At 43.0% G+C, this 13,219-nt stretch overlaps 1 protein-coding gene across 1 annotated transcript in view; it reads right to left on the bottom strand.

Moving 5' to 3' along the window:
- The window catches only part of LOC124273071 (alkaline phosphatase-like), a 30,226-nt gene extending 20,683 nt beyond the window's left edge, over positions 1 to 9,543 (bottom strand). The window contains exon 1 of the mRNA XM_046708283.1: positions 9,354 to 9,543. Coding sequence (XP_046564239.1) covers positions 9,354 to 9,417 — 64 coding nt within the window. The 5' untranslated portion in view covers positions 9,418 to 9,543. The remainder of the gene's footprint in view (positions 1 to 9,353) is intronic.
- Positions 9,544 to 13,219: the final 3,676 nt, after the last annotated feature.

Below are 13,219 nucleotides of genomic sequence, written 5' to 3'. Positions count from 1 at the left end.
TATATAATCAAACTATTTAATATTTAAAACACATTTCGGGGCATGTAAAAGAATAAATTATCAATAACAATAAAACAGGTAGACAAGATTGCCAGCAACCAAACTAAGACCACCACTCTAGGCCACCGTGGTGTCTTGATACTTATTGTTTTTACCGACATATTATGTTCCTGGTTTAGAGTGAGTGAGTGAGTGAGTATGGCTTTACGGTACCTTACGTAGCGCTACTTTGAGGACTGACTGGCTGAGTATGGTTTTACGCCGCTTTTAGCAATATTCCAGCAATATCACGGCGGGGACACCACAAATGGGCTTCACACATTGTACCCATGTGGGGATTCGAACCCGAGCCAACGCTTTAACAACTGGGTCAACCCACCGCTCCACTTGTTTAAATATGCTAGATCTTAACAAACTGTGTTGGGATCCGACATCTAGTGGTGCGTATAGAAATCGTATAGAAATATCGTATAATAATAATAATTGATCAAATTAAGTCATCTCTGAAGGTAAGCAATATAATTTTGAAAGCATAGGAAACAAAACCACAAAACTTATAGAAGCCCAGAATTACAATAGTTTGTTTCCTAACGGACGTTCTGATTGGTCAGTAACGGTGCTAAACTGACATGGCGTATACGCTTGTTAAAGGGACAGTGCACTCTGTTGTCATATTGTCACGTGGTGTTGGTGTATGGGGCAGGGCGACAGGTACAGACTTACGATGCATCCCACAAATTGTGGTGATAGCTGCTTAAGCTTGCCGACCTTACCTTGTTGCGTTGACTTAACCTACATGGATATCTCGTGTTTATTCAACATGCAACCACTCCCAACGTTTGACATGGTATTCACATAAAAAGGCTCATTTATGTTCGCAGAATTGTAAAGACACTTTATGCGTCAACGTGTAGTGACCTTTAACCTGGAAATGACGCTGGTAGTATCTATGTATGCAGAAACAGCAGGCGGCGTGCTGCAAGCTTGGGAAGGTTACATAAATGTAACTTGTATGATAATTACATGGTAATGATGACCAAAGGTTACATTTAAAGACATTTCAGACATTCCTGTCGCCACATGTTCCGCTGGTGATCTACCTGTTTATTTAACATATGTTTCCCTTGGGATTACACTTTCTCAGTAGTCTTTGTCGACACGGTTCTCAGTGATCAATTTTATCAATCATTAAATAGTTCGGTTAATAAGAGATCAAAAGGCTTTTACTATAAAAGTTACAATTCATTACCTAAATTTGAAAATTACCTTTATCTGCCAAAATATATTGCTTATCCCTTTCTCAAATTCAGAACAACGAATCATAAATTACCAATTGGAAATGGTCGTTGGACCAATACACCAAAAGAAATAGAACTTGCAACCTGTGTAATTAATCATCCATAGCCGACGAATTTCATCACATTTTTTTGCTGTACATCATTAGAAATTCAAAGAGCAAATCTCATACCAATTAAATATACCAAAAATGCCAGCCTCCACTCTTTCAAACTACTCTTTTCTTCTAGTAAAAGAAAAGAACAGAAATCCCTTGCAAAATATATAAATATTATAGCAACAAGAGTGCAACAGCATTTCTCTATCATGTTTGTTGTACATATCAATTAAATAATGTGTTATTATACTTTGTAATTCACTCTTATACCACCTTTGGAGAATAAAGAATTTTGAATCTTGAAAGTATAATATATAGTGATGCACTCTTAGGGGTTGGGTCCCATCCGGGACTCGCACCAACCTTCTCGGAGTCAGGCACCTGCACCTGCACCCAAAGTCAGCTATCTTGAGCGATCAAGTACTTTGTACACCCCTCTGACAAATATAAATTGTCACGGATCCCGAGAATTATAGATACGCATCTATGAAGATCCGGGTTAGAATTGATCTTCAGTAACCAATGCTTGTCGTAAGAGGCGACTAACAGCGGTCAGGCTCGCTGACTTGGTTGACACATGTCATCGTATCCCAATTGCGTTGATCTATGTTCATGCTGCTGATCATTGGATTGTCTGGTCCAGATCGCCGCGATATATCTGGAATATTGCTGGGCGCGGGGTAAAATTAAACTCTCTCACTATAGATACGCTATGTCATTTCAAAAGTGGTACTATGTAACATGCTATATCTGGGATTACACTTTCTTAGCTAGTTTGCTTGCTGTTTAACGCCGCACTCAGCAATATTCCAGCTATATGGCGTCGGTCTGTAAATAAACGAGTCTGGACCAGACGATTTCCAGTTATCAACATCATGAGCATCGACCTGCGCAATTGAGATTCAATTACATGTGTCAACCAAGTCAGCGAGCCTGACCACCCGATACGGTAAGTCGCCTCTTACGACAAGCATGGGTTACTGAAGACCAATTCTAACCCGGATCTTCAAGGGACTTCTCAGTAAAGTACAGATGCTAGCACTTTTAAGTGTTGAGCCCCATCCTGGATTCAGTCAGGCACCTAATCGCCAGCGCACAAATATTATCGGCATTGTGAGGAAATAATAAAGCATACAGTTTTATGGATAACACCTTTTTTAATTTATCGACGGAGATCAAGGGTATAAAATCCCGCCCCTATGAAGATCTAATCAGACAAGTCTACTTTCAATAACTATCCAGCCTAGCTATAGCTTACAGACAGGCCCAATACCTGTGTGATATTTGTTATCCTTACTCTAAATTTGGCTTCATCCAGTTAATTATCTCAGTGCTGCTTGTTATCCATTACGAGTTGTCGTTACTCCACTCGCTTTCACAACATTTCATGGATATATACCTCTCATTATTTGGTTGCATTTACGCCAGTTTTGATAACGGTGGAGAAAAACTGCATGGAAATGTCGCTAAATGCAATAAACAAGTTGTTACAAGAAATAACATATGGATCCGCCCCAGCATGCCTGTAAACCTGCACGTGCGAGATACCATATGCTATCAACATTTTAATGTTGTCAAACACATGCCTGGTTCGTGAACGTTTTTGTTAACAATACTGTTCCCAGAGTGAAAAAACACGCAAATTTCAAATGCACAGCCTCCAGTTTTCCAGTCACAGGTTATTGAATATCCAGCATACTTCACAACTGGCCCTGCAACTTTAATCTTGGAATATCTAAATTCCTGTGTTCAGCCCTATTATCAAATATTTGACAGTCTCGCTCCGCACCTTACGGACTGCTTTCCTGAGCTTGGCTGCTAGCGTTTGATAGCTTCAGGAACTGACAGGGTGGGGTGTTGTCGGCTCCTCCAGAATCTTTTGTTTGTTTGTTTCTTCGTATGCTGCAGTCAGTAATATTTAAGATATATAACGGCGGTCTGTCAGTTATCGAGTCTCGATCAGATGATCCAGTGAGTGATAACATGAGCATCGCTCTACGCACTGGATACAGTGACGTGCATCAAACACGTGAGGGAGCCTGCTCACCCGACCCCGTGAGTTTTCTCTGTCAAGCATGGGTTGCTGAAGACCAGTTCTGAACGCGATCTTCACGGGAGGAGACAAGCATGGGTTGCTGAAGACCAGTTCTTACCGTGATCTTCACGGGAGAGGACAAGCATGGGTTGCTGAAGACCAGTGTTAACCGCGATCTTCACAGGAGGAGACAAGCATGGGTTGCCGAAGACCAGTTCTAACCGTGATCTTCACGGGAGGAGACAAGCATGGGTTGCCGAAGACCAGTGTTAACCGCGATCTTCACAGGAGGAGACAAGCATGGGTTGCCGAAGACCAGTTCTAACCGTGATCTTCACGGGAGGAGACAAGCATGGGTTGCTGAAGACTTATTCCAAACTGGATCTTCACGTTAGGAGACATGCATGGCCTGCTTAAGACAAACTCTGTGTGGTGTACTGAATCTACCGGCCCGTTATAAACATTCACATTTCATAATCCTTTATTGAAAAGAAACTTTGCATCGATCATCCCAGTGTCTTTTCCATTTCTCTGCATCCAAACTTTGTTATTCCAACATCAGCTTCTGCAGATATTGCAGGAACAGACATCTTGGTTTATTTCGCTTCCATGAACTAGAAGTACATATGAACTAAGATCCGGACGCCATCTCGACCATTTAAATTGTTTATTATTTAATGGGATTGGTCTAAATAAAAAGTAAATCGATTAAAGCGAAATTAAGATTGCGAATCCTCATAATTTTACCTTGCCAATTGAACATTCAAATCTCAGAATTTTATTCAACTTAGGATAAAGTTGTTTAACAAACTATCATAGTTTTAACAGTTATAATTGGTTTGAATTACAAGGGGTATGCACATTAGATGAAACACCCAGAACGAGTAGGGCTGGTCTAAGTTAACGCTCATCACGTACCGCACGTGCTTTCGTTTCACTGTTCCATCTACTGCGCTTACCCCTTGTAATACAAACCAATAACAGCGATTTGAATCTATGATCGTTTGTTAAACAAACAGACTATAGTAGTGCTGAATGTGCAGTACAAGGGACGAACTGACAGGGAAGGCAAATGTGCAGATGCCGTCTTTAAAAGACGATTAGCCCACTTTGCGCACGCACCGTTACATACAACCACTCGCGATCACCTGACTTCCGATCATAACCCGGATGACAACCACGTGATCAGTACTACTCAGCCATGACGTTATTGCAAACGAAAAGGCTGCTTCTTGAAAAACGCACTTTGCAATGTTTTCATAACAGTTAGTAATTAATATTCCTTTCCACCGGAATGGTTGTTTCCACTATTGTTGTTTATCGATAATTGTTGCATTTCCTTTTACCTTCGTTGGGTAGTAATCGCAATATATCGTGTTTTGTTTCAAGTGGCAAGAGGGGCGGTAGGTAGCCCAGAGGTTAAGGCGTTCGCTCGTCACGCCGAAGACCCGGGTTCGATTTCCCATAGGGGCACATTGTGTGAAGCCAATTGGTGTCCCCATCGTGATGTTGCTGGAATATTGCTGAAAGCGGCGTAAAATTAAACTTATTTAAGTGGCAAGAACGATACAGCTGCAACGCTTAAAACCGGATCCGGAGCAATGGACGCTTGCTCTTTCGTTAGGGTAGCCTAGTGGTTAAAGTGTTCGATTAGTTTGAAGCCCATTTCTGGCGTCCCCCGCCATCATATTGCTGGAATATTGCTCAAAGCGGCAATAAACCATACGCACTCACCTACTCTCATATCCTGGGAAGTAATTTTTAAGAGAAGAGGCGCAAATAAAAGCGAAAAGGAAGCCCAATCCATATCTGTAAAAATTCTACGCTAAAGCAAACTGGATCCGTAGGGAGCTAAATGTAATTTTGTTGTCCGAGGGCCCGCTGGGGTGAAGAAATTCGAATTAGCTAGGCTTAGCGGCGTCAGGGCAACAACGTACGCACGCACGTACGCACAAAACCTTACTAAACGGCAGACACTTCCGGTAACGTGAAAACACCTAGTTCTCGAACACCTAGTTTCATCAGTGCTTTTCGTTGATCCATTCATACTCTGGGGTAGCGTAGTGGTAAAAGTGTTCGCCCGCAACGCCCGATATCTTTCTCGGCGCATTACACGGCGACTGGTTATTTTCTGATTGCTGTTAGAGTAAGTCCAGGTACATCGTGTGAGTGAACAACGAGTATAGGTTTAGGCCGATTTTGGCAATATTCCAGCAATATCACGACGGGGGATACCAGAAATTGACTTAACACATTTTACCACGTTGGGAATCGAACCCGGGTCTTCGACGTGACGAACGAACGCTTTAACCACAGGCCTACCCCACCGCTCCGGGAAGCGTAAGAAATGTACTATACATATCACAAGAGTTCATTGTAAATAAACTCGGAACCAAACATTCGCATGAGAAGTGCGATAAGTCGTAAACCACCTTTTAAATGTCATGCAAGGAACAAAGACTCACGACAAAAAGGAACAGGCGCCTGAACAGCGTCTGGGCCAAGGGTCACATGACATGCAAGTCCTTTTGTAATCAAACACACGCCTGGATGAATAAATGTCCGCCATGTTTTGATAAGTTACTTAACTCAAAATCTGTACAGCAATTTCATATTTCACGGAAAGTGAACAGTAACACTGCAGATGTTGGGGTGTTAAAATATTATGCCCATGATTCATATTTTTTACAATGTTTTTTCATGTTTGTTTCGTCAACAGGTACAATCACAAGTATTCATCCACTGGTGTTGTCATTCATATTCACTGGACCGTGATCACAGCCAGTATGTATATATACGTCATTACCATAAAGCCAATACAGAGGTTAAAAGATCTATGACTTTAATCTAGTCATATGTATGCATGTATAGAATTGTGTGTGTGTACAAGGTACAATGTGCATGAATACATACGTATAAATTCAGCTACAAGCTGTCGGGTACGTTTTCGTGCAGGCTATGTAAACTGAGGCCCAGTTTTGTTCGTTACACTGCTACACTGAGTCTAACAAACCCTAGTAGAAGGTCAAGTCAGCTAACCTTTGATTGACTTACGACCGTCCAATCAATCGCGAGACGACCGAACGGATTTAGCCAATCAGACAACGGCTTCTATTTAGTTAGTTTGAGTTTCTGTGTGAAGTGTTCTTGGATTTTCTTTTTCCCGGTCGCCGACACTGATCTCTCAACAAACGAAAATCCGCATAAAACAGATATCTGACCTGCAGTATATGCGCTTAGGGTTCTCTGATGACATGGTTACAAATAGCTTATATTTCCGCATGATGACATCCTGGAATATTGACAAAAACGATATTTTCAGCGACTGCAGTTACTGTATCATGTGTATCACTCAGAACCGATCGTGCGGAAAAAAAGCATTCGGAATCATTCGAGTACAAACGTTTTCGAGGTAAAAGTTCAAACGGTATGTCCGAATGTTAAAGCTTACATGCAAAGCAAAACACAACTTTGCAGATTCTGATACCTTTCGGCATGGACTTACTGTAACAAATTATCAAAAATGCACATGCAACTTATAAAGTTGAAAAATAACGCGATGAAAAAAATCCCGCGAAATCGGAATTCAAACGATTCACTAAAATAACCCCAGCTGGGGTGAAAAGTGGTTTCAACAGCTGTGCTGCGGTGCGCCTATAGCGCATGCGCAGTGAATAGGTTTGTGCAGCTTGAAGCGGGATGGCTGGATTAAATGGTCGTGAGCAGGACGTGAGCAGTTCTGTCTCTGTCCTTTTTATGTTTGTTTCTGATTTCTTCAGAGGTGTCAACCTCAGATTTATGAACACGACCATGACTAACGAGGTCAGACGTCAGATCCACATCGTCCGAACACAAGAACATAGTTCACGGACACAAGGACATAGCTCACGGACACAAGGACATAGTTCACGGACACTAGGACATAGTTCACGGACACAAGAACATAGTTCACGGACACAAGGACATAGTTCACGGACACCAGGACATAGTTCACGGACACAAGAACATAGTTCACGGACACAAGGACATTGTTCACGGACACAAGGACATAGTTCACGGACACAAGGACATAGTTCACGGACACAGATAGCTGTAACTATTCACACGACATGAAGACAGTCAACGACCTCGTTACTACAGCCGTACGTACATTCCTGAATAAAAACACCAACGTGTTGCTGGATTGTTGCGTCCACAAAAGCCTTCAGTGAAAAAAACGAGCGTATGTATAACAACGATAATGCAAGCTTCTATTCTATCGCTCTGATGTAAAATAACTTGTGTGTGAGTGTGACGAGGCCATCTTGCCTGTCTGCCCTTAACTGGGTTTTCTCAATGCTTCCGTGTCCACCATGGCGTCTCATTGGCTGATTTAATCTTCGAAACTTGCACATGTAGTTCCATAAAACTGCCCTTTTTTGTACTACTTCGAAATGAATAATCTCGTCAACCGAGATGTTCAAAACTCTCCTCGATGACCTTGACCGATTGACCCTACGTACATCCACAAACAGTGTGGGTGTTTATAGTTGAAAAAGTGTCATGCACTCTACATGTGCAGTCAAAGCATTGTGTTTCACCAACCATGCTTACAGCCAATCCTCTAATACAAAATAAACCTAATATAATTAACATAATTAAGGGTTATATTAGTTATAAGCAGTGCATTATCTCCGGACCATGGCTAATGAAGATATAGGTACAGCAGATGTCGATGTCTAAAACAACTACAGTGAAACTCTAGGTAGGCAACTTGATTTAGTAGCCGTAGCACTCAGAGTGGGGATATTAATACTAGTATCTAGAGTCAAGAAACTGCAATACATCTCAGTTTCTACAAAACCTGGAGACATGGCGTCTTGGCAATACATCTCAGTTTCTACAAAACCTGGAGACATGGCGTCTTGGCAATGCGTCTCAGTTTGTACAAAACATTGAAATATGGCGTCTTGGCAATACATCTCAGTTTCTACAAAACCTGGAGACATGGCGTCTTGGCAATGCGTCTCAGTTTCTACAAAACATGGAGACATGGCGTCTTCGCAATGCGTCTCAGTGTGTACAAAACATGGAGGCATGGCGTCTTCGCAATGCGTCTCGGTTTGCACAAAACATTGAAATATGGCGTCTTCACAATGCGTCTCAATTTGTACAAAACATGGAGACATGGCGTCTTCGCAATGCGTCTCGGTGTGTACAAAACATGGAGGCATGGCGTCTTCGCAATGCGTCTCGGTTTGCACAAAACATTGAAATATGGCGTCTTCACAATGCGTCTCAATTTGTACAAAACATGGAGACATGGCGTCTTCGCAATGCGTCTCAATTTGTACAAAACATGGAGACATGGCGTCTTGGCAATGCGTAAAACTTTGTACAAAACCTGGAGACATGGTGTCTTCGCAATGGATCTCAATTTGTACAAAACATGGAGACATGGCGCCTTGGCGATGCATCTCAATTTGTACAAAACCTGGAGACATGGTGTCTTGGCAATGCATCTCAGTTTGTACAAAACCTGGAGACATGGCGTCTTGGCAATGGATCTCAATTTGCACAAAACCTGGAGACATGGCGTCTTGGCAATGGATCTCAATTTGCACAAAACATGGAGACATAGCGTCTTGGCAATGGATCTCAGTTTGTACAAAACCTGGAGACATGGCGTCTTGGCGTCTGAATGAATGTCAACCAATAGACACACGACACAAACTGAGACATTCTCCGTTACACCTTTTGTGATGAATAATACAAAAATATTTAAAGCAGGTAGGCTACCGAAATACACAGCCTTACACACAGCCAAACTTTTCTATTGCACCCGGATAATTAGGTGTAACGGCACATGCGGAGGGAATTCCCCTTAAACAGATCATTCAGGTTAACAAACAAATATAAGGAAGAAGAAATGATAGTATGACTTACTTTCTCCATTGCATGAGGATACAACCACAACGATCACAAACGAAACATGTAAAATGGTACTCATATTTCCCTGAGTTGTAGGTCCTTGATCACAGAGAACACACCAACTCCCTGGCTGCTTCTCACAATATAAGCGTAGGATTTGGCTCGGCTCTGAGGGTCAGTTGAGCGTGCTGGTATGCAAACAGGCTACGCTTGGGAGGACACGCACATGCTCCTCCTCCTGTGCAAAGTGACCTGACCGATTTGCATAAATTATGTAGTTGCAACACAACAGCAGGAGAAGACGTTACCAACGTCGGTGCACTTAGTCCTAATCCACCTTATCCCCCATCTTTAATGGCACCGTATTCTCCTTTACAACTCTCACACTCCCTAATGTTATGAACGAGTTTATTTAGCTGTTCGTATTTTAACTGAGAGAGTTTGACAGTGAGAGAAAACAATATTCAAGCAATAAAACATGCAGTAGTTTGTTGAATGAGAGACTCTGAATATCGTTAATATTTATGACCCATTTATCGAGGGGAATGAACTTCCAGTTTAAAGTGCAGTTGAAACGCGTCACGCTAAAAATAGCTCAACGGAACATAACGGGCTGTAGTAACAATTCCCAACGCCCGATAAAAATGCATATATGCTTTAACCTAGACTTGACAAGTCTCTAAGGTAATATTAATAATTTAAATAAAAATTTCTAAGGATATATAAATAATTACTGGCATCACTACTGTCCGCTTATCTAGACCTGGGCCTAGATTTTCTAAGCTCTCTTAGATCTAAGATAGACGTACGTGACATACATTAACTTACGACTATCTTAGCTCTAAGAGAGCTTAGAAAATCTAGGCCCTGCCTCTTTAAAGGACAGAATTACTATACATCCACGGGCTTAGCATTCAGTACAGCCTTAGAGCAAGGCGAGCTTTAACCTTGAGGAGGGGGGCACACAGCAAAACTAGGGATGGGTCTGGGGTCTGTTTTAACAGGGTCTCCGGGTTTTGGGGTGTAGACTGGGTGTGTGGGTGTTGGTGTGGTGGTGGGGGAGTGGGTGTGTGTGTTGTACGTTACTGGGTGGGGTTGGTGGATGTGTGGGTTCGGGTTGGGCGAACGCTATACATCTAATACATTTGTCAGTTTTGCCATTTAGTGCCCACGCCATTGAAATGGACGCATATCAGACGGAGGGAAGAGTATCATAGGCGACGTGATGGCGTAGTTCTATTCCATTATCACCATCTTCGCCATTTTGCTGGTTTTGCCGTAGAGACCAATCAACCAGAACATGTAGGTCGTCGTGGAAGATGACAATCACACAATTCTTTTAAATAGGCCCACATACTGCCGAAATCATATCCAAGTACAAAAACCCGACCATGTCATTTTTTAAATATGAATGGAATTGTGTACATCCTTGACATTTCTGTTCCTTTAGACACAAGTCTGATTGACAAACAGAAACGTGGCAAGAATATCTTGGACGCGCCACCTGAAGTGCACACATCTTGAGCATGGAAAGTAACAGGATGGCCAGATATTCCAAGAATACCTGGCAACTTATGGCATTAACACTGGACAAAGCAATGGCAAACGCAGTATCTCACGTGGCGTCATCCCACTCGGAGCCCGAAGAACAGCATGGTCTGTGATCTCCATTGGTTTCGTAGGGCTCAGATAAAACAGAATATCCGCGACCTGATCCAGCGACTGAAGATGGATATGCACCGTGAAACTAATTTACATGCCAACAGCCGAGAGGCACCTTGTAATGAACCTAAGTTTCCAAACGTAGCAGACTCGAAATTGCAAATAAACGTTCACCTTAATCTTCCTGAATTACCTGATGCAGTTGTCACTGGTTATCATTTGGCGTTTGTGTCGAACCCGGATAACTCGAAGTATATGTTTAAGTTCTTTAAACTTCGACACAACAGTATCTGACTGTGTCTCAAATGATGAGGTGAGGTGAGGTGAAATTGGGTTTAACGTCGTGCTTGAGAATATTTCGCTCATATGACGACGTGCATGCGTGTGTATGTGTATGTGTGGCTGCTTGTACTAGCCCAGACTTAAGCTGGTTTTATAGTGCTAGCCCAATGAGATACCATGCCGCAGTGAAGCATGAATACCCCACTCAGACACATTACACTGACTCCGAACCGACCAGTCCTTGTTGTACCCATTAATGCCGAGCGCCAGACAGAGACCAACAAGTACTATATTTTAACGTCTTTTGGTATGACGCGGTCGGGGATCGAACCGCGACCTTCCGCTCTCCGGGTGGGCGCTCTAACCACTACACCACGGAGGCGGTCCTCAAATGATGGCTTATTGGGCCTACGTACAGAGGTGACACGCCCGTTTAGCTAGCCGTCTTCAGGATACAAAACCGGTTCTATTGGCATTATCACCAGATCGGGAATGTGACCGTTCACATGGTTTTGTCTGACGAATGTGACAATCGATTTTGTGAGGTCAAGGTACAGGCAAAACCACTCATGCGTTACAGGTCGTAAACTGTGTGACAGTTCATAGGTTAACGGGTTATGACCCACTTGTCGTAGGCCTCAAGTGTTGCTTTTGTGACACATACCATGTTACCTGAGAGGACCGGGACTTCAGGGATCATTCACATCGTATCTTATGGAATCCTAGAGGGGACATTGTCGCTTTGTCGCATTGTCGCCCCTACAAAAAAAAAACAAACAAAAAGTGGTAAAATTAACCAAAGCGCGACAATGCGACAAATAGCCAAAATGTCGCGTTGTCGCGCTTTGTTTAATTTTGCTTGTTTTGGAGAGGGCGACAACGTGGCAATGTCCCATCTTGGGTTCCATAGTATTTTCAACTATTTTGTAATTTGTGTGGTATGTTTATGTGGGTGAGTGTTTTACTGCGCGTCCATAAATTGTTTACACAGAATGGGGTTATTTTAGCAACTATAAAATATGTCAGCCCAGACGTGCTACAAGGTATAAGTGTAGCTGGGTGCACGTGACGTACACCGATACCTTGCTAAACCGAATATGCCACATCGTGCAGTAGTAACGTCTTGAAGCTTGTGCGCACATTATCGTGATCTACCTGTCCGACCTTCACACAGACACGACAGGCAGACACACGCACGCACGCACACGCACACGCACACACACGCACACACAACCTATACCTCCATACGACCTTACCTGATGCAACGGTAAGATGGTGCCGACCTCATGTCTGTCAGACGAGTCCCGATTTAAATTTCCCGTAGTGACGGACGTCAACGGTTCTTCAGATGTCTTGTGAAGCGTTGCGATCAAGCCTGTGTCATGGACAGGAATCGATTTGGGGGGTGGGTCCGTGATGATTTGGGAGGTGTGTGTGTGTGTGTGTGTGTTAATGCACACCAGAGAATCCCTTTAGTTGTTCAGGTCAATTTGACAGGTGTGGGCTACAGAGATCAGATTCTCGGACCAGTGGCAATTCTGTTTCTTTAACGTCATGACCTTGAAAACACAATCGAACAGGAAATAGCCCGTCCTGACACGGTTAGGGCTGTCACTTTTCCCACAGAACAAGGTTAAAACCCTGCACTGGCATGTATTTGCCGGATCTTCTCCAAATGAAACATGTGTACATGTGGAGAGACGTCTACGTCGTGTTCCAAATCCCCTTCGATAACGTTCATGATTTGGTCGCAAAGATTCACAGAACATGGCAATCCATTTCAGAAGCTTTCCATGTCCATTCGAAGAAGAACACGGCAGGGGACACCAGAAATGGGCATCACACATTGTACCCATGTGAGGAATCGTACCCGGGTCTTCGGCGTGCCGAGCGAACGCCTGACCCACTAGGCTACCCCACCGCCCCTCAACTGGAAA

Source organism: Haliotis rubra, unplaced genomic scaffold (genome assembly GCF_003918875.1).
Source record: "Haliotis rubra isolate DU_JTF1 unplaced genomic scaffold, ASM391887v1 Scf176, whole genome shotgun sequence".
NCBI classification, from domain to species: Eukaryota; Metazoa; Mollusca; class Gastropoda; order Lepetellida; family Haliotidae; genus Haliotis; species Haliotis rubra.
Note: the sequence above shows the minus strand (reverse complement) of the source record. Positions and strands in the feature narration are given on the sequence as shown.